Source organism: Cherax quadricarinatus, chromosome 18 (assembly GCF_038502225.1).
Source record: "Cherax quadricarinatus isolate ZL_2023a chromosome 18, ASM3850222v1, whole genome shotgun sequence".
In the NCBI taxonomy this organism is placed as follows: domain Eukaryota; kingdom Metazoa; phylum Arthropoda; class Malacostraca; order Decapoda; family Parastacidae; genus Cherax; species Cherax quadricarinatus.
Genome location: NC_091309.1, coordinates 2,495,536 through 2,523,506, shown reverse-complemented (window position 1 = coordinate 2,523,506; position 27,971 = coordinate 2,495,536). Strand labels below are relative to the sequence as shown.

The 27,971-nt window shown below is 47.6% G+C and overlaps 1 protein-coding gene across 2 annotated transcripts in view; it reads left to right on the top strand.

Moving 5' to 3' along the window:
- LOC128689334 (periostin) overlaps nucleotides 1-27,971 on the top strand; it is a 67,180-nt gene that overhangs the window by 19,217 nt on the left and 19,992 nt on the right. The window contains exons 3-11 of one of the 2 annotated variants that reach the window (XM_070086073.1): nucleotides 241-330; nucleotides 2,431-2,495; nucleotides 7,111-7,253; nucleotides 9,861-10,058; nucleotides 10,738-10,902; nucleotides 17,495-17,630; nucleotides 19,246-19,458; nucleotides 23,933-24,070; nucleotides 24,272-24,429. In XM_070086073.1, the coding sequence (XP_069942174.1) occupies nucleotides 241-330; nucleotides 2,431-2,495; nucleotides 7,111-7,253; nucleotides 9,861-10,058; nucleotides 10,738-10,902; nucleotides 17,495-17,630; nucleotides 19,246-19,458; nucleotides 23,933-24,070; nucleotides 24,272-24,429 (1,306 nt within the window). The remainder of the gene's footprint in view (nucleotides 1-240; nucleotides 331-2,430; nucleotides 2,496-7,110; nucleotides 7,254-9,860; nucleotides 10,059-10,737; nucleotides 10,903-17,494; nucleotides 17,631-19,245; nucleotides 19,459-23,932; nucleotides 24,071-24,271; nucleotides 24,430-27,971) is intronic. The other variant, XM_070086074.1, reaches the window with a different exon arrangement.

Here is a 27,971-nt window from a genome sequence, read left to right as displayed (position 1 = left end):
AAAAAATCCAGTTTATTAACATTATTAAAGTTGCAAATTACCAGTGTGAATGGCCTATATACAGTTTAATAGAGGACACTTATACGTGCCAACAGCTGTGCGAAACTTGTTCTAAATACAGTATACTGTTATGAACGGAAAGTTCGAGCAACTGCTGAAAGGTAATTCCATCTGCGATACCTAATAAAGTTACCCATCGAGGAGTGGGGAAAAGATAGTTAATAATTATTGTTTCCCCAGGCGTGATGTGTGTGTAGTGGAGGAAGTACCTACACTTAGCATCACCTTCCCCGGCGCCTGGACCCAGGGTACCTACTGCTCGCACCCCACGTGAGTACCTCGCATCCCACCTGTGTACCTCACATCCCACCTGAGTACCTCACATCCCACCTGTGTACCTCACATCCCACCTGAGTACCTCACATCCCACCTGAGTACCTCACATCCCACCTGAGTACCTCACATCCCACCTGAGTACCTCACATCCCACCTGAGTACCTCACATCCCACCTGTGTACCTCACATCCCACCTGTGTACCTCACGTCCCACCTGTGTACCTCACATCCCACCTGTGTACCTCACATCCCACCTGTGTACCTCACATCCCACCTGAGTACCTCACATCCCACCTGAGTACCTCACATCCCACCTGAGTACCTCACATCCCACCTGTGTACCTCACATCCCACCTGAGTACCTCACATCCCACCTGTGTACCTCACATCCCACCTGAGTACCTCACATCCCACCTGAGTACCTCACATCCCACCTGAGTACCTCACATCCCACCTGAGTACCTCACATCCCACCTGAGTACCTCACATCCCACCTGTGTACCTCACATCCCACCTGAGTACCTCACATCCCACCTGAGTACCTCACATCCCACCTGAGTACCTCACATCCCACCTGAGTACCTCACATCCCACCTGAGTACCTCACATCCCACCTGTGTACCTCACATCCCACCTGAGTACCTCACATCCCACCTGTGTACCTCACATCCCACCTGAGTACCTCACATCCCACCTGTGTACCTCACATCCCACCTGAGTACCTCACATCCCACCTGAGTACCTCACATCCCACCTGTGTACCTCACATCCCACCTGTACCTCACATCCCACCTGTACCTCACATCCCACCTGAGTACCTCACATCCCACCTGAGTACCTCACATCCCACCTGAGTACCTCACATCCCATGAGTACCTGTGTACACATCCCACCTGAGTACCTCACGTCCCACCTGTGTACCTCATCCCACCTGAGTACCTCACGTCCCACCTGAGTACCTCACATCCCACCTGTGTACCTCACATCCCACCTGTGTACCTCACATCCCACCTGAGTACCTCACGTCCCACCTGAGTACCTCACATCCCACCTGAGTACCTCACATCCCACCTGTGTACCTCACATCCCACCTGAGTACCTCACATCCCACCTGAGTACCTCACGTCCCACCTGAGTACCTCACGTCCCACCTGAGTACCTCACATCCCACCTGAGTACCTCACATCCCACCTGAGTACCTCACATCCCACCTGAGTACCTCACGTCCCACCTGTGTACCTCACATCCCACCTGAGTACCCACCTGAGTACCTCACCTCCCACCTGAGTACCGCACAGCCCACCTGAGTACCTCACATCCCACCTGTGTACCTCACATCCCACCTGAGTACCTCACATCCCACCTGTGTACCTCACATCCCACCTGAGTACCTCACATCCCACCTGAGTACCTCACATCCCACCTGAGTACCTCACATCCCACCTGTGTACCTCACATCCCACCTGAGTACCTCACATCCCACCTGAGTACCTCACACAGTTCCTTATCAGTGTTATATGTAAGTTGCTAGTTATATAATTCATCTGTCAAACTATACATGCTTCAACTTATAGTCTATATTAACCTAGACCAGTTTTTTAAAGTCACCTGCAAAATTACGATGATTCCATCATTCATAATGCCCTCCTGTTGTCCAGCTCAGCCTCATATTTTATTATGTAGTGTAAGATGTTTGTGTAATGTAGTGATGGGAATTATTATTATAATCAAGGGGGAGTGATGGGAATGTCATTCAGTGATGGAGTATGACAGAAGAACCATCTTGCGTGACGGAACATAAAAGGTTAACTCCTGCCTGATGTTAGGTTCAAGTGTTCGCTGTAACCTTGCATAATATTAGAGATACAACCAGGGTAGCCCACAGTGTGCTATTGTTAATGGACAATAACAAAGCACTATAACTGCTGAACTGAGTACCTACACTTTATATACTAGTAATGAACTATACTGTAAGTCACAGTACAGTGACTAGAGCAGTTGTAAACTAAAACACAAATTGCCTGACGTTGATCTTGATAATGATCCTGTGTGAGAGTTGTGAAATATACAAGTTGAAGGTGTCTCTTGTGGCAGGTACCTCCGTCAGCAGTGCTGTGAAGGTTACACCGTGGCTGCCCGCCAGCAAGGCTGTCCTGTGGGTGGGTACCTCAGTGTTCATGAGAGAGAGAGAGAGAGAGAGAGAGAATGTGTGTACACTCACCTAGTTGTAGTTGCAGGGGTCGAGTCATAGCTCCTGGCCCCGCCTCTACACTAGCCTCTACTGGGTCACTCTCCCCGCACCATGAGCTTTATCATAACCTCTGCTTAAAGATATGAAAGGATCCTGCCTCCACTACATCGGTTCCCAAACTATTCCACTTCCTGACTACTCTGTGACTGAAGAAATACTTCCTAACATCCCTGTGATTCATCTGTGTCTTCAGTTTCCAACTGTGTCCCCTTGTTGCTGTGTCCCATCTCTGGAACATTCTGTCTCTGTCCACCGTGTCAATTCCTCTCAGTATTTTATATGTTGTTATCATGTCCTCCCTATCTCTTCTGTCCTCCAGTGTCGTCAGGTTGATTTCCCTTAACCTCTCTTCGTAGGACACACCCCTTAGCTCTGGGACTAGTCTTGTTGCAAATCTTTGCACTTTCTCTAGTTTCTTTACATGCTTGGCTAGGTGTGGGTTCCAAACTGGTGCCGCATACTCCAATATGGGCCTAACATACACAGTGTACAGGGTCCTGAACGATTCCTTATTAAGATGGAGGAATGCTGTTCTTAGGTTTGCTAGGCGCCCATATGCTGTAGCAGTTATTAGGTTGATGTGCGCCTCAGGAGATGTGCCTGGTGTTATACTCACTCCAAGATCTTTTTCCTTGAGTGAGGTTTGTAGTCTAGACTGTACTCCGTCTGCGGTCTTCTTTGCCCTTCCCCAATCTTCATGACCTTGCACTTAGTGGGGTTGAACTCCAGGAGCCAATTGCTGGACCAGGTCTGCAGCCTGTCCGGATCCCTTTGTAGTTCTTCCTGGTCCTCGTCCAATTGAATTCTTCTCATCAACTTCACATCATCTGCACAGATACTTCGAAGTCAATTCCTTCCGTCACGTCGTTCACAAATACCAGAAACAGCACTGGTCCTAGGACTGACCCCCTGTGTAACCCCACTCGTCACAGGTGCCCACTCTGATACCTCGACGCATACCATGACTCGCTGCTGTCTTCCTGACAAGTATTCCCTGATCCATTGTAGTGCCTTCCCTGTTGTCCCTGCCTGGTCCTCCAGTTTTTGCACTGATCTCCTGTGTGGAACTGTGTCAAACGCCTTCTTGCAGTCCAAGAAAATGCAATCTAACCAACCCTCTCTCTCTTGTTTTACTGATGTCACCATGTCATCGAACTCCAGAAGGCCAGCAGTAACAGCCTAGTTGATCAGACCCTGATCCACCATGAGGCCTGGTCTCAGACCGGGCCGCGGGAGCGTTGTCCCCCCCCCGAAACCCTCTCCAGGTAAACTCCAGGTAAGGTTTGTGACACAGGATTTCCCGTCCCTGAAACCGTGTTGGCTGTTGTTGATAAACTCATTTCTTTCCAGGTGTTCCACCACTCTTCTCCTGATAATCTTCTCCATGGCTTTACATACTATATAGTCAGTGACACCGGTCTATAGTTTAATGCTTCTTGTCTGTCCCCTTTTTAAAAAATTGGGACTACATTTGCTGTCTTCCATACCTCATGTAATCTCCCTGTGTGTGTGTGTGTGTGTGTGTGTACTCACCTATTTGTGGTTGCAGGGGTCGAATCATAGCTCCTGGCCCCGCCTCTTCGCTGATTGCTACTAGGTGTGTGTGTGTGTGTGTGTGTGTGTGTGTGTGTGTGTGTGTGTGTGTGTGTGTGTGTGTGTGATGTTCAATAATCAGATTATGAACAAGTTGTGAAAGTTTTAATATTATTTGTTACATCTTACTTCCTCGCTGACATCGTTCCAGCTGTCACTCATTATTGTGAATATATATTTTTATTCTTTCTGCTCTGCTTGGTAATTTGAGATTACAACGTCATGTTGAGTATCTCTCATGAGAACCTTGAAGTGGTCGCCTAAATTTTCTTTTACCTCCTACTTGTCTATTTCACTCGTCATTCAAGACCCTCCCGATCGGATTTAAATTTTGAACACTTGTGTACGGTAACGAGAACAATCTTCTAAGAATGTGCAAGTGCCCTATGAGCAGTTATTCAACCCATTCCCAGCATCCTGGAATGGTTGGGATAACTTGCAGAGCCCTCAGTGGCGTAGCTTCAAACGCTTGAACGTGCTTCCTAATTTGAGTGAAATTCAAGGGTGTAGATGGTGCAGATTTGATCCTTTTGTGTGTAAAGTTTTGATTCTCTTTTATTCTTCACGACCACCTGCGTCTGTCTCTTCTAAACTGCTTCAGTATTTATTAGCTGATGCATTTTACAGCCAGGATAGTGCCCATTCAATTTTTTCAGTACAATAATTTTTTTTAACCTGGAAATCCCCTCAAATAAATTAATGTCTCGGAAAGTCATTACTTTTTTTATATCGTTAAAGGTAAAAACTGAAAACTGTTATTGTAAATCTGCTTATTTCATAGCCAAGCTCCTCTGAGATATAACCCTCCATCACCCCCACTCATCCTTCCCTTAGAACGCGACCCACAAGTCTAACGCCCAACTATCTATTTAGTGCTAGATGAATAGAGACAGCAAGGCAATGAGACCCTAATACTAGAGTGCTTGAAGATGACTGAAGCAGAGTGCTTGGATTGTGAGTGATGCCACTGCTAAGAGTGCAACTGGAGGCACTACACAGTTCTGAACATACAACTGGAGGCGCTATACAGTTCTGAACATACAACTGGAGGCACTACACAGTTCTGAACATGCAACTGGAGGTGCTACAAAGTTCTGAACATACAACTGGAGGCGCTATACAGTTCTGAACATACAACTGGAGGCACTACACAGTTCTGAACATACAACTGGAGGCGCTATACAGTTCTGAACATACAACTGGAGGTGCTACACAGTTCTGAACATACAACTGGAGGCACTACACAGTTCTGAACATGCAACTGGAGGCGCTATACAGTTCTGAACATACAACTGGAGGTGCTACACAGTTCTGAACATACAACTGGAGGCGCTACACAGTTCTGAACATACAACTGGAGGTGCTACACAGTTCTGAACATACAACTGGAGGTGCTACACAGTTCTGAACATACAACTGGAGGCGCTACACAGTTCTGAACATACAACTGGAGGTGCTACACAGTTCTGAACATACAACTGGAGGCGCTACACAGTTCTGAACATACAACTGGAGGTGCTACACAGTTCTGAACATACAACTGGAGGTACACAGTTGTGAACTACACAGTTCTGAACATACAACTGGAGGTGCTACACAGTTCTGAACATACAACTGGAGGTGCTACACAGTTCTGAACATACAACTGGAGGCGCTACACAGTTCTGAACATGCAACTGGAGGTGATACACAGTTCTGAACATACAACTGGAGGTGCTACACAGTTCTGAACATACAACTGGAGGCGCTACACAGTTCTGAACATACAACTGGAGGTGCTACACAGTTCTGAACATACAACTGGAGGTGCTACACAGTTCTGAACATACAACTGGAGGTGCTACACAGTTCTGAACATACAACTGGAGGCGCTACACAGTTCTGAACATACAACTGGAGGTGATACACAGTTCTGAACATACAACTGGAGGCGCTACACAGTTCTGAACATACAACTGGAGGCGCTACACAGTTCTGAACATGCAACTGGAGGTGATACACAGTTCTGAACATACAACTGGAGGCACTACACAGTTCTGAACATACAACTGGAGGTGCTACACAGTTCTGAACATGCAACTGGAGGTGATACACAGTTCTGAACATACAACTGGAGGCACTACACAGTTCTGAACATACAACTGGAGGTGCTACACAGTTCTGAACATGCAACTGGAGGCGCTATACAGTTCTGTACATACAACTGGAGGTGATACACAGTTCTGAACATACAACTGGAGGTGCTACACAGTTCTGTACATACAACTGGAGGTGATACACAGTTCTGAATATACAACTGGAGGCGCTATACAGTTCTGTACATACAACTGGAGGTGATACACAGTTCTGAACATACAACTGGAGGTGCTACACAGTTCTGTACATACAACTGGAGGTGATACACAGTTCTGTACATACAACTGGAGGTGCTACACAGTTCTGAACATACAACTGGAGGTGCTACACAGTTCTGAACATACAACTGGAGGCGCTACACAGTTCTGAACATACAACTGGAGGTGCTACACAGTTCTGAACATACAACTGGAGGTGCTACACAGTTCTGTACATACAACTGGAGGTGCTACACAGTTCTGTACATACAACTGGAGGCGCTACACAGTTCTGAACATACAACTGGAGGTACTACACACTTCTGAACGTACAACTGGAGGTACTACACACTTCTGAACGTACAACTGGAGGTACTACACACTTCTGAACGTACAACTGGAGGTACTACACACTTCTGAACGTACAACTGGAGGTACTACACACTTCTGAACGTACAACTGGAGGTACAGTCCTGGATCCACACTACACACAATTCCTTTATTTTCATAATATGAAATTCTCACTTTATCTTATATTGAGAGGTTAAGTTTTGTCTGTGGTTGTTTTATTGTTGTTTACGTTTGTGCTGGTGTCAGAGAAGCAGGTGGAGGAGATACTGACGACCGCAGGACACATGCCAGACTGTAGCCGCTTCCATCACCTTCTGCAGCGGTACCGCCTTCACCGCCTGCTGAACGCCCGCACGCCCGCCCATACTCTCCTGCTGCCCCTTGATCAGGTAGGTCTGCTAGTGCACGCGCACACACACACACACACACACACACACACATACACACACACACACACACACACACACACACACACACACACACACACACACACTTCGAACCTTCAGCTTCAGAGTGGTGAGGAAGGCAAACTACTTGTACAATAATGTCGCAGAGGCAGGATCTATACATAACCTTAAGACTAGGTACGATAGACAGTTTACTCTGATATCTCTGGTATGTTTCCCATACCCATCTTGTGGTCTCTCATCTAAGGATTACAAACACACAACATTGATCTACAAATTTTCAACAATTATGTGCTTCGGAGGAGAAAGATTTTTCACTAAGGTTCTTGAGGTGCTGTAAGCGAGTGGCTTTGCTGTATAATCCTACGGGTTTAGCACTTCCCATGATTATAATAATATAAATTACGCATTGTAGCTATACGATAGTGTTTATATGATTTAAACAATTACGAACCGTTGGTTTGAATCGAGAGTGTTTTCCGTATGTAGTTTATCTGGCCTCTGTCCTTCCCGGGTCACAGGTAGCAGCAGCCGGCCAACGCATTTCTGTATTCAGTGACCCATAATTAGTAAAGAAAAAGCATTTTTTTCTACAGACCAGTGTAATGGGTCCAGGGACTGGACCCCAACACGCGTGTGCCAAGCAAGGTATAAGACGTAATGATCTACGTATTTACAAATTTTATCGAATTTAGAATAATACTAACGATTTTACAGCCATGAATTTAATACACTGATAACGGTTATTTACAATAGTTTAAATCTGTTTTTCCCCACAGTGGCTGGTAATATGCCACTGTAGATCAAATATTTATATTTTGAATATGACTGACGAGTCGTCTCTGAATTCATGAATTTTTTCGTGGTCCAGCGCGTAATGGCACAGGTGTGACAATAATCCCTCTATGGTTATTCTTCGTGAACCGGAGGTTATAATTGTTACTCAGTCGAAGCGGGACAAGAGTAACATCCAAGAGTCTGCTGATTTTCCTGGATGTGTTGTACACGTGTTCTTCCTCTTGCATAACTCTGAAGTTTATTAAGTTCACTTGAAGTTCTTCTTGTATTATTGTATTATTTCCTCGAACTGCTACAGCTGCCAACCCAGAGTTGTAATCGACTCCCTCAGTGAAGATACACGTCTGTGCCAACTTACTAATGTTATGAGACGCCACGAAACGAGTACTTCACTTCATTGTGTACATTTCTTCCATATATCTGTTTCTGGATTTTGATACGTCGCAATTCTCACTCAGGGCGTTAGTTTAACATCTTTATTATGCACTTTATACCCATCCTGTGGGAGGTAGTCACACCATACCCATCCTGTGGGAGGTAGTCACACCATACCCATCCTGTGGGAGGTAGTCACACCATACCCATCCTGTGGGAGGTAGTCACACCATACCCATCCTGTGGGAGGTAGTCACACCATACCCATCCTGTGGGAGGTAGTCACACCATACCCATCCTGTGGGAGGTAGTCACACCATACCCATCCTGTGGGAGGTAGTCACACCATACCCATCCTGTGGGAGGTAGTCACACCATACCCATCCTGTGGGAGGTAGTCACACCATACCCATCCTGTGGGAGGTAGTCACACCATACCCATCCTGTGGGAGGTAGTCACACCATACCCATCCTGTGGGAGGTAGTCACACCATACCCATCCTGTGGGAGGTAGTCACACCATACCCATCCTGTGGGAGGTAGTCACACCATACCCATCCTGTGGGAGGTAGTCACACCATACCCATCCTGTGGGAGGTAGTCACACCATACCCATCCTGTGGGAGGTAGTCACACCATACCCATCCTGTGGGAGGTAGTCACACCATACCCATCCTGTGGGAGGTAGTCACACCATACCCATCCTGTGGGAGGTAGTCACACCATACCCATCCTGTGGGAGGTAGTCACACCATACCCATCCTGTGGGAGGTAGTCACGCAATACCCATCCTGTGGGAGGTAGTCACACAATACTCATCCTGTGGGAGGTAGTCACACCATACCCATCCTGTGGGAGGTAGTCACACCATACCCATCCTGTGGGAGGTAGTCACACCATACCCATCCTGTGGGAGGTAGTCACACTATACCCATCCTGTGGGAGGTAGTCACACCATACCCATCCTGTGGGCTGTAGCTGCTATGAGCATTTATGGATCATAGGCAACACTATATATATGGACATATCTGAGAGTCAGGAGTGTAGCAAGCAGTCCAACTTGAAGGTGGGAACAGGCAGGAATGACTGGTTACTTTGAATCACACCTATGCAGACGTGAGACATAATAATTTCACGTGTTTTTCTTACATGTACTGATAGGTGACTTGAGTGATGTATAGTGTGCTGGGTGATCTTTCTTTTTCGTTTGTCTGTGACGGGTTTCTTCTCCTGTGTCCAACAACGTGTGTGTGTGTGATACTTTATGTATGTACTTATTGTTCTCAACAGTTTTGTACTATATGTATGCATTATGTCTGTATAAGATATGCACTCAATAAAATATAAAAAAAAGGAATCAATCATTGGCAGGATGCTTGAATACCTTCGACATTCCTTATAATAGCATTTAGGAAGGGTTTCAGGAGTCTGGACTCGCGGACATGGTCAGAATTGGGTCGAGCAGTGGAAGTGGATGAGGGATGGAGTGGACCGCCGCTACTGTTATACCACCTGCTGCCACGTCGCTGGCTCACTACCCACCTCCATCATGGCCAGAACATTCCCACACTCTACCAGGGACACCCCATCACTGTCACCAAACTGGAGAATAAGGTGCTTGTATCTATGCTAGTCTCTACCCTACACTTGCCCGTCCTGGACCGTAGACCCTCATTCCTCCTGGCCCGGTGGCCTGGTGGCTAAAGCTCCCGCTTCACACACGGAGGGCCCGGGTTCGATTCCCGGCAGGTGGAAACATTTCGACATGTTTCCTTACACCTGTGGTCCTGTTCACCTAGCAGCAAATAGGTACCCGAGTGTTAGTCGACTGGTGTGGGTCGCATCCTGGGGGACAAGATTAAGGACCCCAATGGAAATAAGTCATGTTAGTCGACTGGTGTGGGTCGCATCCTGGGGGACAAGATTAAGGACCCCAATGGAAATAAGTCAGACAGTCCTCGATGACGCACTGACTTTCTTGGGTTATCCTGGGTGGCTAACCCTCCGGGGTTAAAAATCCGAACGAAATCTTATCTTATCTCTAAAGGAAAGTGTTATTAGTTGTGCCTTGGGAGGGCGGGTTGCTTCTGTACACAAGAATTTTGCCTTAAAGTCGCTCCTCATGAGTCACCTTAACTCCACATTTTAACCACATTTTCACAATTTATATTAGACAAGTTTGCAATAGACGTTGTGTAACATGTGTCATCTATAACATATTACAAATTGTGTTGTCATAGACGGCATCACAGTTGTTATAGATGGAATCACAGATGGTGTTGTCACAAGACAGATGGTGCTGCTGAACTGTGTGGGTGTAGTACGTGTGGACGTACACTCACGTGATGGTGTGGTTCACGTCATCAGCAGACCCTTGCCTCCAGCATACACCCTCACCCTGGCTGACCTCATCTCCAGTGACCACAAGCTCACACTCTTCTACACTCTACTAGGCTATGTTAGTATACTCTCATTCCTCGCATTATTTACCATTAACTCGAATAACAAAGGACAAGATCATGAGTATGAAAAATATATTTGTGAAATACATTGCGAAAAAAAATTTTAAGTAATAAAAACGTATTATTCAAAAATTGGAAATAAACCTTGAATTGTTTATACAGTGTAGGTGCTAATCTGTTTCATTGTTTAATAAATTCCTATATTAGTTTCCCCTCAATAACTGTCAAATGCCCCTCTGGAAAGGCTTCAAATCTGTTCTATTCCTTTTACGAGCAGTGAGGTAGAAGTGGCTGGGTTTATGGGATATGAGGATACCTTTCCCATGATCACGCAGCCACCCATACATATCTAACTTTTTATTAAATTGATAAATAAGAAGAGAAAAAGTCCGTCACGATCAAACGCTCCCGCTGATTGGTTCGTCATTCATCATATCTAGCAGAGTCCCCCCGAGCCCCTAGCCAGCGTGTTCCCTGGACAGTATGTAGCGGAGTCCCCCCGAGCCCCTAGCCAGCGTGTTCCCTGGACAGTATGTAGCGGAGTCCCCCCGAGCCCCTAGCCAGCGTGTTCCCTGGACAGTATGTAGCGGAGTCCCCCCGAGCCCCTAGCCAGCGTGTTCCCTGGACAGTATGTAGCGGAGTCCCCCCGAGCCCCTAGCCAGCGTGTTCCCTGGACAGTATGTAGCGGAGTCCCCCCGAGCCCCTAGCCAGCGTGTTCCCTGGACAGTATGTAGCGGAGTCCCCCCGAGCCCCTAGCCAGCGTGTTCCCTGGACAGTATGTAGCGGAGTCCCCCCGAGCCCCTAGCCAGCGTGTTCCCTGGACAGTATGTAGCGGAGTCCCCCCGAGCCCCTAGCCAGCGTGTTCCCTGGACAGTATGTAGCGGAGTCCCCCCAAGCCCCTAGCCAGCGTGTTCCCTGAACAGTATGTAGCGGAGTCCCCCCGAGCCCCTAGCCAGCGTGTTCCCTGGACAGTATGTAGCGGAGTCCCCCCAAGCCCCTAGCCAGCGTGTTCCCTGGACAGTATGTAGCGGAGTCCCCCCAAGCCCCTAGCCAGCGTGTTCCCTGAACAGTATGTAGCGGAGTCCCCCCGAGCCCCTAGCCAGCGTGTTCCCTGGACAGTATGTAGCGGAGTCCCCCCAAGCCCCTAGCCAGCGTGTTCCCTGGACAGTATGTAGCGGAGTCCCCCCCAGCCCCTAGCCAGCGTGTTCCCTGGACAGTATGTAGCGGATTCCCCCCGAAGCCCCTAGCCAGCGTGTTCCCTGGACAGTATGTAGCGGAGTCCCCCCCAAGCCCCTAGCCAGCGTGTTCCCTGGACAGTATGTAGCGGAGTCAGTCCCAAGCCCCTAGCCAGCGTGTTCCCTGGACAGTATGTAGCGGAGTCCCCCCCAAGCCCCTAGCCAGCGTGTTCCCTGGACAGTATGTAGCGGAGTCAGTCCCAAGCCCCTAGCCAGCGTGTTCCCTGGACAGTATGTAGCGGAGTCCCCCCCAAGCCCCTAGCCAGCGTGTTCCCTGGACAGTATGTAGCGGAGTCCCCCCGAGCCCCTAGCCAGCGTGTTCCCTGGACAGTATGTAGTGGAGTCCCCCCGAGCCCCTAGCCAGCGTGTTCCCTGGACAGTATGTAGCGGATTCCCCCCGAAGCCCCTAGCCAGCGTGTTCCCTGGACAGTATGTAGCGGAGTCCCCCCCCAAGCCCCTCGCCCGCGGGTTCCCTGGACAGTATGTAGCGGAGTCCCCCCGAGCCCCTAGCCAGCGTGTTCCCTGGACAGTATGTAGCGGAGTCCCCCCCAAGCCCCTAGCCAGCGTGTTCCCTGGACAGTATGTAGCGGAGTCCCCCCAAGCCCCTAGCCAGCGTGTTCCCTGGACAGTATGTAGCGGAGTCCCCCCCAAGCCCCTAGCCAGCGTGTTCCCTGGACAGTATGTAGCGGAGTCCCCCCAAGCCCCTAGCCAGCGTGTTCCCTGGACAGTATGTAGCGGAGTCCCCCCGAGCCCCTAGCCAGCGTGTTCCCTGAACAGTATGTAGCGGAGTCCCCCCGAGCCCCTAGCCAGCGTGTTCCCTGGACAGTATGTAGCGGAGTCCCACCGAGCCCCTAGCCAGCGTGTTCCCTGTACAGTATGTAGCGGAGTCCCCCGAGCCCCTAGCCAGCGTGTTCCCTGAACAGTATGTAGCGAAGTCCCCCCGGGCCCCTAGCCAGCGTGTTCCCTGGACAGTATGTAGCGGAGTCCCCCCCCAGCCCCTAGCCAGCGTGTTCCCTGGACAGTATGTAGCGGAGTCCCCCCGAGCCCCTAGCCAGCGTGTTCCCTGGACAGTATGTAGCGGAGTCCCCCCCGAGCCCCTAGCCAGCGTGTTCCCTGGCCCGTATGTAGCGGAGTCCCCCCGAGCCCCTAGCCAGCATGTTCCCTGGACAGTATGTAGCGGAGTCCCCCCCAAGCCCCTAGCCAGCGTGTTCCCTGGACAGTATGTAGCGGAGTCCCCCCCCTGAGCCCCTAGCCAGCGTGGTCCCTGGACAGTATGTAGCGGAGGCCCCCCGAGCCCCTAGCCAGCATGTTCCCTGGACAGTATGTAGCAGAGTCCCCCCGAGCCCCTAGCCAGCGTGTTCAGTGGACAGTATGTAGCGGAGTCCCCCCGAGCCCCTAGCCAGCGTGTTCCCTGGACAGTATGTAGCGGAGTCCCCCCGAGCCCCTAGCCAGCGTGTTCCCTGGACAGTATGTAGCGGAGTCCCCCCGAGCCCCTAGCCAGCGTGTTCCCTGGACAGTATGTAGCAGTCTCCCCCCCGAGCCCCTAGCCAGCGTGTTCCCTGGACAGTATGTAGCAGAGTCCCCCCCAAGCCCCTAGCCAGCGTGTTCCCTGGACAGTATGTAGCAGAGTCCCCCCGAGCCCCTAGCCAGCGTGTTCCCTGGACAGTATGTAGCGGAGTCCCCCCGAGCCCCTAGCCAGCGTGTTCCCTGGACAGTATGTAGCAGAGTCCCCCCCAGTAGCCCCTAGCCAGCGTGTTCCCTGGACAGTATGTAGCGGAGTCCCCCCGAGCCCCTAGCCAGCGTGTTCCCTGGACAGTATGTAGCGGAGTCCCCCCGAGCCCCTAGCCAGCGTGTTCCCTGGACAGTATGTAGCGAGTCCCCCCCCAAGTCCCCCCAGTATGTAGCGGATTCCCCCCGAGCCCCTAGCCAGCGTGTTCCCTGGACAGTATCTAGCAGAGTCCCCCCGAGCCCCTAGCCAGCGTGTTCCCTGGACAGTATGTAGCAGAGTCCCCCCCGAGCCCCTAGCCAGCGTGTTCCCTGGACAGTATGTAGCAGAGTCCCCCCGAGCCCCTAGCCAGCGTGTTCCCTGGACAGTATGTAGCAGAGTCCCCCCGAGCCCCTAGCCAGCGTGTTCCCTGGACAGTATGTAGCGGAGTCCCCCCGAGCCCCTAGCCAGCGTGTTCCCTGGACAGTATGTAGCGGAGTCCCCCCAAGCCCCTAGCCAGCGTGTTCCCTGGACAGTATGTAGCGGATTCCCCCCGAAGCCCCTAGCCAGCGTGTTCCCTGGACAGTATGTAGCTGAGTCCCCCCCAGCCCCTAGCCAGCGTGTTCCCTGGACAGTATGTAGCGGAGTCCCCCCAAGCCCCTAGCCAGCGTGTTCCCTGGACAGTATGTAGCGGAGTCCCCCCGAGCCCCTAGCCAGCGTGTTCCCTGGACAGTATGTAGCGGAGTCCCCCCAAGCCCCTAGCCAGCGTGTTCCCTGGACAGTATGTAGCGGAGTCCCCCCGAGCCCCTAGCCAGCGTGTTCCCTGGACAGTATGTAGCGGAGTCCCCCCAAGCACCTAGCCAGCGTGTTCCCTGGACAGTATGTAGCGGAGTCCCCCCAAGCCCCTAGCCAGCGTGTTCCCTGGACAGTATGTAGCGGAGTCAGTCCCAAGCCCCTAGCCAGCGTGTTCCCTGGACAGTATGTAGCGGAGTCCCCCCGAGCCCCTAGCCAGCGTGTTCCCTGGACAGTATGTAGCGGAGTCCCCCCAAGCCCCTAGCCAGCGTGTTCCCTGGACAGTATGTAGCGGAGTCCCCCCAAGCCCCTAGCCAGCGTGTTCCCTGGACAGTATGTAGCGGAGTCCCCCCCAGCCCCTAGCCAGCGTGTTCCCTGGACAGTATGTAGCGGAGTCCCCCCCCCCTAAGCCCCTAGCCAGCGTGTTCCCTGGACAGTATGTAGCGGAGTCCCCCCAAGCCCCTAGCCAGCCTGTTCCCTGGACAGTATGTAGCGGAGTCCCCCCCAAGCCCCTAGCCAGCGTGTTCCCTGGACAGTATGTAGCGGAGTCCCCCCCAAGCCCCTAGCCAGCGTGTTCCCTGGACAGTCAGTTTCCCTGTTCTCTAATATGTTATTTTTCCCCTATAATCTACCTTGTACATAATTACTATCGCATTTCCTCTATCTGTTTGGTAAGGTGAAGTCCAGGATCTTTACTTAATTCATGGTATTTATTTATTTATTTATTTATAAATTTTAGCATACATACAGAGGTACAAAAAAAATACAGGTAAGAGCAGCATGCCAAAGCCACTTATATGCATAGCATTATGGGCTGGCTTAAAATTAACTTAAGATTAACTAAGCAATGATGAAATCAGTGATAAAACATTATTGTAAACAGATAACTATAAAGCACAAATGAGTATTACAAAGACAGGTCATATGGTTGCATGCATTGTTGTACATTCAGGTAGTGTATTTAAAAAAAATAACAAAGTTAGGTTTAACATTTGTGTGATATAATTGTGAGAAACATTTAGGATATACAATTTATATGGTTCAGTTATTATTTATTTGGTTTTGAGTAAGTGAACTTTGAGAAGAGACTTGAATTTATAAACAGGTAGTGTTTCTTTTATATTTACAGGTAATGAATTCCAGATTTTAGGGCCTTTTATGTGCATTGAGTTTTTGCATATCATGAGATGGACACGAGGAACATCAAAGAGTGATCTGTGCCTTGTATTATGGTCATGTGTTCTGTTGAGGTTGGCAAGGAGATGTTTGAGGGGAGGGTTAATATCAGAGTTAAGTGTTCTATGTATGTAATAAGTGCAATAATAAGTATGAATGTTTTGTATGGTGAGTAGGTTGAGTGTTTTGAATATTGGTGGAGTGTGCTGCCTGTAGTGAGAATTTGTTATTCTAACTGCAGCCTTTTGTTGGGTAATTAGTGGTCTGAGATGTTTAGTTGTTGTTGAGCCCCATGCACAAATTCCATGGGTGAGATAGGGGTAAATAAGAGAGTGATATAGGGCCAGGAGGGCTGACTGTGGAACATAGTACCGTATCTTCGATAGTATGCCTACAGTCTTGGAAATTTTCTTAGAAATTTGTTGTATATGTGTATGAAATTTGAGTCTATTATCGAGGTGGATTCCTAAGAATTTTCCCTCTGTTAGCTTTGTGATAGGTGATCCGTTTATCGTTATGTTAAGAGGTACATCTGTAGCTCTGCTACCAAACTGAATGAAGTAGGTTTTGTCAATGTTTAGTGTAAGTTTGTTAGTCCTCATCCAGGTAGATATTTTCTGTAATTCGGTGTTTACAGTATTGGCTAGCGTGACTGGGCTCGGGTGAGAGAAGACGTATGTGGTGTCATCTGCAAAAAGTGTGGGTTTGAGTAATTGCGAAGCATTTGGTAGGTCATTTATGTATAGGAGAAAGAGAAGAGGGCCAAGGACACTTCCCTGTGGGACACCAACTGTAATTGGTTGTGCGGAAGAGCTTGCCCCATTTGCGTACACATATTGGCTTCTGTTGCTGAGGTAAGACTTGAGGTAGTTGAGGGAGTGCCCTCTAATACCATAGTGTGACAATTTTACGTGGAGCAAGTCATGGTCAACTGTATCAAAAGCTTTACGTAAGTCAATGAAGATCCCCAGTGGGACTTCTTTTTTCTCTATTGCAGTGTATATATGTTCAAGCATGTGTATAACAGCATCATTAGTATTTTTATTAGGCCTGAATCCAAATTGGCAGGGGTTGAGAATGTTATGGGAGATGAGGTAGGAGTAGATTCGTTTATGAATTAATTTTTCGAAGATTTTTGAGAGAGGGTGTAAATTGGATATTGGCCTATAGTTATTCAACTCTGTTTGGTCTCCTCCTTTATGGATCGGGGTGACCCTTGCTATTTTGAGAACTGTAGGGAAGGTGGAGGATTCAATGAATTTGTTAAAGAGTGTTGCAATGATTGGTGATAGTACTTGTGACGCTTTTTTGTATATAAAGGGTGGTAAGGTATAACAACAAATATTTGATAACAATTGTGTTGTAGAGATCTGAACTCAACTCAGACTTCTACAACACAACTGTCATCAAACATTCGTTAAGTTACACCGTGAATTAAGTAAAGATCCTGGACTTCACCTTACGAAACAGATAAAGAGGAAATATGATAGTAATTATGGACGCGGTAGATAGGGGAAAAATAAACATGATATTAGGAGACTGGGGAACTCAGGCGCCGTCCTCGCTGTGTGTCTAGCCTGCGTGTCCCTTGAATTTGCCTAGTTAAAATACATCTTTTATTCTTTAATCATGTTTGGGTAGGCTGACTGCCAGTGTTCTTGATGTTTATTGTGGTATCAGGGAGAGTTGGTGAGCCTGGTGCGCCACACTGGTCCTCTCACAGTACTGGCACCAACCAATGATGCTTTCAATCGTCTACCAAGACACTTTTTGGACTCCATCACTTATGACGCCAAGTACTTTCCAGCCCTCCAAGGTAGGTGACTACAACAAGTGCTTTCCAGCCCTCCAAGGTAGGTGACTACAACAAGTGCTTTCCAGCCCTCCAAGGTAGGTGACTACAACAAGTACTTTCCAGCCCTCCAAGGTAGGTGACTACAACAAGTACTTTCCAGCCCTCCAAGGTAGGTGACTACAACAAGTACTTTCCAGCCCTCCAAGGTAGGTGACTACAACAAGTACTTTCCAGCCCTCCAAGGTAGGTGACTACAACAAGTACTTTCCAGCCCTCCAAGGTAGGTGACTACAACAAGTACTTTCCAGCCCTCCAAGGTAGGTGACTACAACAAGTACTTTCCGGCCCTCCAAGGTAGGTGACTACAACAAGTACTTTCCGACCCTCCAAGGTAGGTGACTACAAGTACTTTCCAGTTTCATAAAGTATAAGACAGGTTTTTAAGAGATGTGGGAAGGGTGTGACGTTGCAAGGTTTGGGCAAGTAGGAGAAACCTCAGTTAGGTTTACATGTCATATGTCAGGAACTGCAACCAGGTGAATAATAAAAGCTTGAGGTGTACAAAATATGAGGCCCATAATAAATGTATGGACATGAGGCACAAAAACATGGATATGAGGCACAAAAACATGGATATGAGGCACAAAAACATGGATATGAGGCACATAAAAACATGGATATGAGGCACAAAAACATGGATATGAGGCACAAAAACATGGATATGAGGCACATAAAAACATGGATATGAGGCACAAAAACATGGATATGAGGCACATAAAAACATGGATATGAGGCACAAAAACATGGATATGAGGCACATAAAAACATGGATATGAGGCACATAAAAACATGGATATGAGGCACAAAAACATGGATATGAGGCACATAAAAACATGGATATGAGGCACATAAAAACATGGATATGAGGCACAAAAACATGGATATGAGGCACATAAAAACATGGATATGAGGCACATAAAAACATGGATATGAGGCACATAAAACATGGATATGAGGCGCATAAAAAATTGATATGAGGCACATAAAAACATGGATATGAGGCACATAAAGAACATGGATATGAGGCACATAAAAACATGGATATGAGGCACATAAAGAACATGGATATGAGGCACATAAAAACATGGATATGAGGCACATAAAGAACATGGATATGAGGCACATAAAAACATGGATATGAGGCACATAAAAACATGGATATGAGGCACATAGTGAAGCTGACAAACTATATAAATTTCTGTGATCAGAGGTATATCATATTTAGCAAGATATTAACATTTATTAACATAGTAAAGTCGACCCCGGGGTAGACCCAAGTGTAGACTCCGGAGGTAGACCCTGGTGTAGACCCCGTGGGGAAGCTGTTGCAACAGTGGCGGACCTATATTTTTGGGGCCCTGAAGCTTCAACTATTATGGGGGGCCCCTTCGCAACCATTTCTCATGCAGTAATCCCAAAATTTTTAAGCAGATAGACTAAAGTCGCTTTTGGGGTCCCTGCGGGATCAGGGGCCCCTGCGGGATTAGGGGCCCCTGAAGTTTAAAGATTCATTAGTTTCACAGATCCTTCCCCGTTCTACACTAACCCCCAGGTTCTCTCCCCCTGGTGTGAGCAGCGCTAGTCCGCCAGCACCTGCTGGAGGGGCTGCAGTGCTCCACAGCACTGAGGAGGAAGGCAGAGGTGACCACGATGGAAGGACGATCCCTGACTGTTTCCTGCAACCACTCCCTCACTCTCAGAGTGGGCGCCTCTACTGTCACCACTCCTGACCTGCTAACATCCAACGGCGTCCTCCACTACGTTGACCGCGTCCTCATACCCCCCATGGGTGAGTGGGGCAGGGGATGGGTGAGGGGATGACTGGAGCAGGGGAAGAGTAGGGAAAAGGGGTGAATCGGGCAGGGGAAGAGTGGGGAATGAGTGGGGGAAAGGGAGTAAGAGAGAAAGGTGACAGTGGGGAAGGGGGTAAGAGGAGCAGGGGTGAGTGGGGAAAGGGGTAAAAAAAAGGCAGGGGTGAATGGGGAAGGGGTGAGAGGTAGAGGTGAGTGGGGAAGGTGTGAGAGGTAGAGGTGAGTGGGGAAGGGGTGAGAGGTAGAGGTGAGTGGGCGCAGACGAGGAGAGAAGTATACAAGTATTTAATCTGGTGAAAGGCTCTAGATACAAGAAACTGGAGCTGATCTTCTCTTCCTTGGAGCAAACCTGATCCCCCGCCATTCCTTAGGAGCTATATGAACCCTGCGGGTTTAGCACTGCCCCGTGAATACGGTAATTGTCGTGAATGTTATAAGCTGTCAGCTGACCTTAGTACACTTAAGTGAATAATTTGGAAGACGTGAAAGTTTGTCAGTGTTGGGTGTAGTCAAGTGTATACTGTATACATTATGTGTAGTGGTGTGGTTGTGGGAGGGTATCTGTGTGAGGGGGAGGAGTAGAGACTCGGCTCCTGCCCCCACCTCTTAGACCACTTTGATCAGCACCATCAAATTAAAATTAAAATTAAAATTCAAAGTTTATTCTCTATAAAGATTACAATGTTTAATTTACAGAATTTGGTTGTTGTGTGGTTTACATGTAGTTAAATAATGATTACAGAGTGTACCACTAGAACACCTAGCATGGCTAGGCATTTCGGGCAGACTTAGTTTAATTCTTTATTTTAAAATATTACAAATTATGAGGTAAGTTGGTATTATGGCTAAGTGACTAAATACTACTAGTTTGTGAGTTTAGCAATGTGAATGCTTTTGTTTTGGCAAAGTACATAGTTTCAGTATTGGAGTGTCATAGGATTCATTATTTTAAGATTGAGATTAATATTTCTGTTTATGGTCAAATGGGTGAGTGTAAGTGTGAACCACCAGGTGGTATTCGTGTAGTTAGTTGATGGGGTGTATCAGGGAGATAAGATGTTTTCTAATGGTAGTTTTGAAGGTGATGAATGTGTCTGCAGTTCTAGAGTTCTCAGGTAGGGTGTTCCAGATTTTAGGGCCTTTGACATACATTGAATTTTTGTAAAGGTTTAGTCGGACACGGGGAATGTCGTAGAGATGTTTGTGTCTGGTGTTATGCCTGTGGGCTCTGTCACAACTATCAAGAAAGCGTTTTAGGTCAAGGTTGATATTGGAGTTTAAGGTCCTGTAGATGTAGATTGCACAGTAGTAAGTGTGGATGTACTGAACAGGGAGTAAGTTTAGATCTATGAAGAGTGGGGGGGGGGGTGTTGCCAGGGATGGGATTTAGTGATTATTCTTACTGCAGCTTTTTGTTGGGTTATTATTGGTTTTAGGTGTGTTGCTGCAGTTGATCCTCAAGCACAAATAGCATAGGTGAGGTATGGATAAATAAGTGAGTGGTATAGTGTGAGAAGGGCATTTTGCGGCACGTAGTATCGTATCTTGGAGAGGATCCCAACCGTTTTGGATACTTTTTTGGTTATGTGTTGGATATGGGTGCTGAAATTCAGGTTGTTGTCAAGGTATAGGCCTAGGAATTTGCCCTCATTATGTCTGGTAATTAGAGTGTTGTCGATCTTAATGTTAATTTGTGCATCTCCTGCTCTGCTACCAAACATAATATAGTAGGTTTTGTCAGTGTTAAGTGTAAGTTTATTGGCTGTCATCCAAGTCGATATTTTGATCAGCTCCTCGTTAACAATGGTGTTGAGGGTGGCAAGATTAGGGTGAGAGATGACATAATTCGTGTCGTCAGCAAAGAGAATGGGTTTCAGGTGTTGGGATACGTTTGGAAGATCATTGATGTATATGAGGAAGAGCAGGGGACCAAGGACACTTCCCTGCGGAACTCCAGTATCAAGTGGCCGTGTTGTTGATGCTGTGTCTTTAATGGTGACATACTGATACCTATTAGTAAGGTAAGATTTGAAATATGCAAGCGCATGGCCTCTTATACCGTAATGGTCAAGTTTGTGGAGTAGGATGTCGTGGTCTACTGTGTCAAAAGCTTTTCTTAGGTCAATAAAAAATCCTAGTGGATATATCTTATTTTCCAATGCTGTGTAAAGCAGATCTAGCATTTTTATGATTGCATCATTAGTGCTTTTATTTTTCCTGAATCTAAAGTGGCAGGGGTTGAGTATGTTTTGTGCTGTTATAAATGAATATAGTCTCCTGTGCACGAGTTTCTCAAAGATTTTGGATAGCAATGGTAAGTTTGATATTGGCCTATAGTTGTTTAAGTCTGTAGGGTCACCACCTTTATGTATTGGTGTAACCCTTGCCATCTTGAGTAGTTTCGGGAAGGTGCTAGTTTCTAGTGACTTGTTAAAAATTAATGAAATAGCATGCAAAAGGATATGGGCCGCTCGCTTGTACAGTAATGGTGGGACATTACACAGATTCCCTGAGTTGTTTTTAAGTGACTTTATAATCTCGGTGACTTCCGAGGGCTCAGTTGGTGCAAGATAGAAGGAATTTGGTAAATTCCCATCTAGGTAGTCCCCGGCATGGGCATTGGTATGTGGGATTTTATTGGCGAGATTAGATCCTATGGTTGAGAAGAAGTCGTTTATCTTGTTAGCTGTGTCAGTGGGATGTAGTGGTGTTTCATTAGGTTTAGTTAGGACAATATTCTTGTTTTTTTTCAGTTTGTGGGTCCCTAGAATCTGAGAGTCTTTTCCAGGTCTTTTTTATATCTCCTCTAGTGTCTGTGAATCTACTGGAGTAGTATAGTTGTTTGGCTTTCTTTATTACTTTGGTGAGAACTGATGAATAGTGTTTAAGAATATCTTTGTGTATTAAGCCCTGTCTATATTGCTTTTCATATTGGTGTTTCTTGTCAATGGATTTCAGAATGGTGCTGGTTAGCCATGGGCAACCAAGCCGTTTGTTTGTGATCTGTTTCGTTTTTATAGGACAATGTTTGTTGTATAGTCTAAGTAATTTAAGAAAAATGTCTGTCCAGTCATCAATACCATTGGCCTTGGAGAATTCTGTAGGCCAGTCAACAATCTCTAGGTCAGCTGTGAACTTCCTTATCGAGGCCTCGTCATGGAGTCTAAATGAGACTGTTGTATTCAAGTGGTGGTTTACTAATGTTTGTCAGGAGGAAGGTAGGGTAGTGGTCTGTAGTGCTATCTGTGATTATCCCTGATTTAAGGGGGGCTAGTATATTGGTCCATATGTGGTCTATTATGGTTGCACTTGTCTCAGTGAGCCTGGTTGGTTTAGTTATTGTTGGTATGAGAAGTGTGTTGTTCATATTGTTGATGAAATCAGTTACAGGCTGATCATCTAGTAAGCCAAGGTTGATGTTGAAGTCTCCAGCTAAGAGAAGGTGGTGCTTATTCATTTGTCTGTTTGTTATTAGTGACTTTAATTTCTCACTGAAATTTGGGATGTTTGTGCGAGGTATCCGGTAAATGGCACCGATTGTTATAGGTGTCTTAAGGTTTTTTACAGTAAAATTAGCAAAAATGTATTCCCCATATTCATCACTAAAGCAAGTGGTGCTAATACAAGATAATTGGTTAGAGTAATAGATTGCAATACCACCCCCAACTTGGTTTAGTCTGCAGTTGTGAATTGCTGTGTATCCTGGTAGAGGGTAGATATCTATTGTGTCCTGCTTAAGCCAGGTCTCAGTAAGAATAATGCAGGAGAAGGGTGTCTTTAGTGATTCAAGGAGTGCCAGGAGGTCATCATAGTGTTTGCTTAAGGACCTGATGTTGTAGTTAAGTACTGATAGACTTTTAGCATTGTTTAGGATAGTGCTGGCTTGTGATGCTGTGTAATAAAGGCTGTTACTTTCCAATAGGTTTTGATTGGGTGTCAGATTATGGAGGTTTAGATCAGGGTCAACGTGATCAATCATCTTCTAGGTTTAAATTATGGTTATTTATATCCTGAGTTATGTGTTGAGTTCTAGTACTGATATCTGTAGTGGTGGGAAGTTTGGATAAGTATATAGCTAGAGTATTTTGGTCATATAGAGTATAGTCACTACTACACATAATGAAGTTGATGTTGTCTATGTGTTGTGCTGGAATGAACTAAAGTACAACTAGGTATAAACTAGTAATATAAAAATACAAATTTAAAATAGAACAAGACTCTCACTTGTAATTGCACTAACTCAGTTTGTTTTAACTCAGTCTGTCCCTATCTATTGATGAATGCTAAAATTTTGTATGTCGTAATCGTGTCCCACCTTGTCCTTCTCTCAGCCAGAGTGGGCAGGTTTAGTTTTATCAGCCTCTCTTCACAGTGCGTCTCACAGTTCTAGTACTAGCCTGGTTGTCAGCGAGTGTGGTGTCAGATGTTTGAGCAATCTGATGTGGTCTACAGCACTGAGCCTGGCCCAGGTCACTCGGAGGGCAGGAGCTACCACCTACATCAGACTAGTACGTCGAGTTGGCCTCTTCCACCGCCTTGTCTCCTACGGCCCATACACAGTCTTCGCTCCCTCCAACAAGGCCCTCAGAAGTCAGTAGTCAATTTACTTACTTCCTTGTATATAATACAATATATAACGAAAACAAATATATGTAGATTGGGGATGATTCTTGTAGTGCCAACTGAGGGGACCCACAGTCTCGGATGGGGTCCCTCTTATAGGAAATATTTATGAGTATCTTACTGAGATACAATCATCTTTTTATCTGAGAACTGTTATGGTGTGCGCAGGACTGAAGAGGACGACGTTACAGGACCATGTAGCTCTTAAAAAGCTGGTACTCTACCATCTGGCGGACGGTGCCCACGCCTCCTACACCCTTAGGGACAACCATCTCCTTCCCTCCAGACTTCCTGGTGCCTCACTCAGGGTCAAGATCCACCCCAAGGTCAGTTTGTATGCCCCGAATTTTGTTTTGTAGTCCGCATGTCTAGGATGAGATATCTGCTACAGTCATAAATATAAGATAAGATAAGATAAGATTTCGTTCGGATTTTTAACCCCGGAGGGTTAGCCACCCAGGATAACCCAAGAAAGTCAGTGCGTCGAGGACTGTCTAACTTATTTCCATTGGGGTCCTTAATCTTGTCCCCCAGGATGCGACCCACACCAGTCGACTAACACCCAGGTACCTATTTGCTGCTAGGTGAACAGGACAACAGGCGTAAGGAAACGTGTCAAATGTTTCCACCCGCCGGGAATCGAACCCGGGCCCTCCGTGTGTGAAGCGGGAGCTTTAGCCACCAGACCACCAGGCCACCCCAGACCACCAGGCCTTTCGAGTCTCACTACTCTCGGAGCCCGGCCATGGGCCAGGCTCGTCTGGTGCTTGCCTGGTCAACCAGGCTGTTGCTCCTGGAGGCCCCCTGTCCCACATATCCATCACAGCCTGGTTGATCTGGCACCTGGGAAAGATGCATGCGATCAAGGTACACACGTACAACGATGAGAAATTTCAATTACTCAGATACGGTAAATACGAGGAAATTAAATCTTCATCAGAGTACAAAACAAATTCTGGCCACAAAATAGAGCGAAACACCAACGTCAAAGACCTGGGAATGATCATGTCGGAGGATCTCACCTTCAAGGACCATAACATTGTATCAATCGCATCTGCTAGAAAAATGACAGGATGGATAATGAGAACCTTCAAAACTAGGGAGGCCAAGCCCGTGATGACACTCTTCAGGTCACTTGTTCTATCTAGGCTGGAATATTGCTGCACACTAACAGCACCTTTCAAGGCAGGTGAAATTGCTGACCTAGAAAATGTACAGAGAACCTTCACGGCGCGCATAACGGAGATAAAACACCTCAATTACTGGGTGCGCTTGAGGTTCCTAAACCTGTATTCCCTGGAACGCAGGCGGGAGAGATACATGATTATATACACCTGGAAAATCCTAGAGGGACTAGTACCGAACTTGCACACGAAAATCACTCACTACGAAAGCAAAAGACTTGACAGACGATGCAACATCCCCCCAATGAAAAGCAGGGGTGTCACTAGCACGTTAAGAGACCATACAATAAGTGTCAGGGGCCCGAGACTGTTCAACTGCCTCCCAGCATACATAAGGGGGATTACCAACAGACCCCTGGCAGTCTTCAAGCTGGCACTGGACAAGCACCTAAAGTCGGTACCTGACCAGCCGGGCTGTGGCTCGTACGTTGGTTTGCGTGCAGCCAGCAGCAACAGCCTGGTTGATCAGGCTCTGATCCACCAGGAGGCCTGGTCACAGACCGGGCCGCGGGGGCGTTGACCCCCGGAACTCTCTCCAGGTAAACTTCAGGTACACCCAAAAATACTTTAATGGAGATACAAATACAAGCTTATTTCAACACACGATGTAGTGGAGGCAGGAACTATACATAGTTTTAAGACGAGGTATGATAAAGTTCATGGAGCAGGGGGAGGAGAGAAGCTAGTAGCGGTCGGTGAAGAGGCGGGGCCAGGAGCTGAGTCTCGACCCCTGTCACGACAATTAGGCGAGTACACCAGCCGAAAAATGCTCCGCATAATTATGAGGTTCTACTTGTACAACGAAATGTCACCTATGTACAAACATTGTATCAAGCGCAAGTATTATTATTATTATTATACAATATTTATACAGAAATGGGTGACATTTGAATGCAGGGTGAAAGGCATATTATTCACTTCATATATATTGACTACAAAATGCATACTTGTGTAAAGTGATAATGTTGGTTTATCAGACTAACACTCAATCGGCTACACGAAAAAGCTGGAATTAACGTGTTAACTATCAGTAAGAATACGTTAAGTACGAGGCGGGTAAATATTTTGAGTGGCGGATAACAACACTTACTTACATAACCTTCCCTGGCCACATACTTGTGTCTGTATATAGTTGTAAGTGTTTAATAAGGTCGACCAGGCCATGACTAGAGGTGCAGGAACACAAGCAACAGACGCTAACCAATGTACTCAACCAGTGTGACTTTGTCAATGGTCCAAGTCGGACCGAAACGTCGTCGTAAGCTTCTCTCTTTTATGTGCGGGTTATTTGTGTATTGTTCCAGTCACGGTATTGTGCCTTTTTGTTATTTGTAGTGTGTTGTGTACTCAACCAGTTTGGTATTGGAGGCCACGGGAAAACCAAGCAAAATTAATTCTTACGGGCAAAATTAGCTTCACATCCTTATGTACCCCATACCCACACTGTGGTTGGCAGTCACACCATACCCACCCTGTTGGTGGCAGTCACGCCATACCCACCCTGTTGGTGGCAGTCACACCATACCCACCCTGTGATTGGCAGTCACACCATACCAACCCTGTTGGTGGCAGTCACACGATACCCACCCTGTTGGTGGCAGTCACACGATACCCACCCTGTTGGTGGCAGTCACGCCATACCCACCCTGTTGGTGGCAGTCACGCCATACCCACCCTGTTGGTGGCAGTCACGCCATACCCACCCTGTTGGTGGCAGTCACGCCATACCCACCCTGTTGGTGGCAGTCACGCCATACCCACCCTGTGGTTGGCAGTCACACCATACCCACCCTGTGGTTGGCAGTCACACCATACCCACCCTGTGGTTGGCAGTCACACCATACCCACCCTGTTGGTGGCAGTCACACCATACCCACCCTGTTGGTGGCAGTCACACCATACCCACCCTGTTGGTGGCAGTCACACCATACCCACCCTGTGGTTGGCAGTCACACCATACCCACCCTGTGGTTGGCAGTCACACCATACCCACCCTGTGGTTGGCAGTCACATCATACCCACCCTGTTGGTGGCAGTCACACCATACCCACCCTGTTGGTGGCAGTCACGCCATACCCACCCTGCTGGTGGCAGTCACGCCATACCCACCTTGTGGTTGGCAGTCACACGATACCCACCCTGTTGGTGGCAGTCACACCATACCCACCCTGTGGTTGGCAGTCACACCATACCCACCCTGTTGGTGGCAGTCACACCATACCCACCCTGTGGTTGGCAGTCACACCATACCCACCCTGTGGTTGGCAGTCACACCATACCCACCCTGTTGGTGGCAGTCACACCATACCCACCCTGTGGTTGGCAGTCACACCATACCCACCCTGTGGTTGGCAGTCACACCATACCCACCCTGTTGGTGGCAGTCACACCATACCCACCCTGTGGTTGGCAGTCACACCATACCCACCCTGTGGTTGGCAGTCACACCATACCCACCCTGTGGTTGGCAGTCACACCATACCCACCCTGTTGGTGGCAGTCACACCATACCCACCCTGTGGTTGGCAGTCACACCATACCCACCCTGTGGTTGGCAGTCACACCATACCCATCCTGTGGGTGGCAGTCACACCATACCCATCCTGTGGGTGGCAGTCACACCATACCCATCCTGTGGGTGGCAGTCACACCATACCCATCCTGTGGGTGGCAGTCACACCATA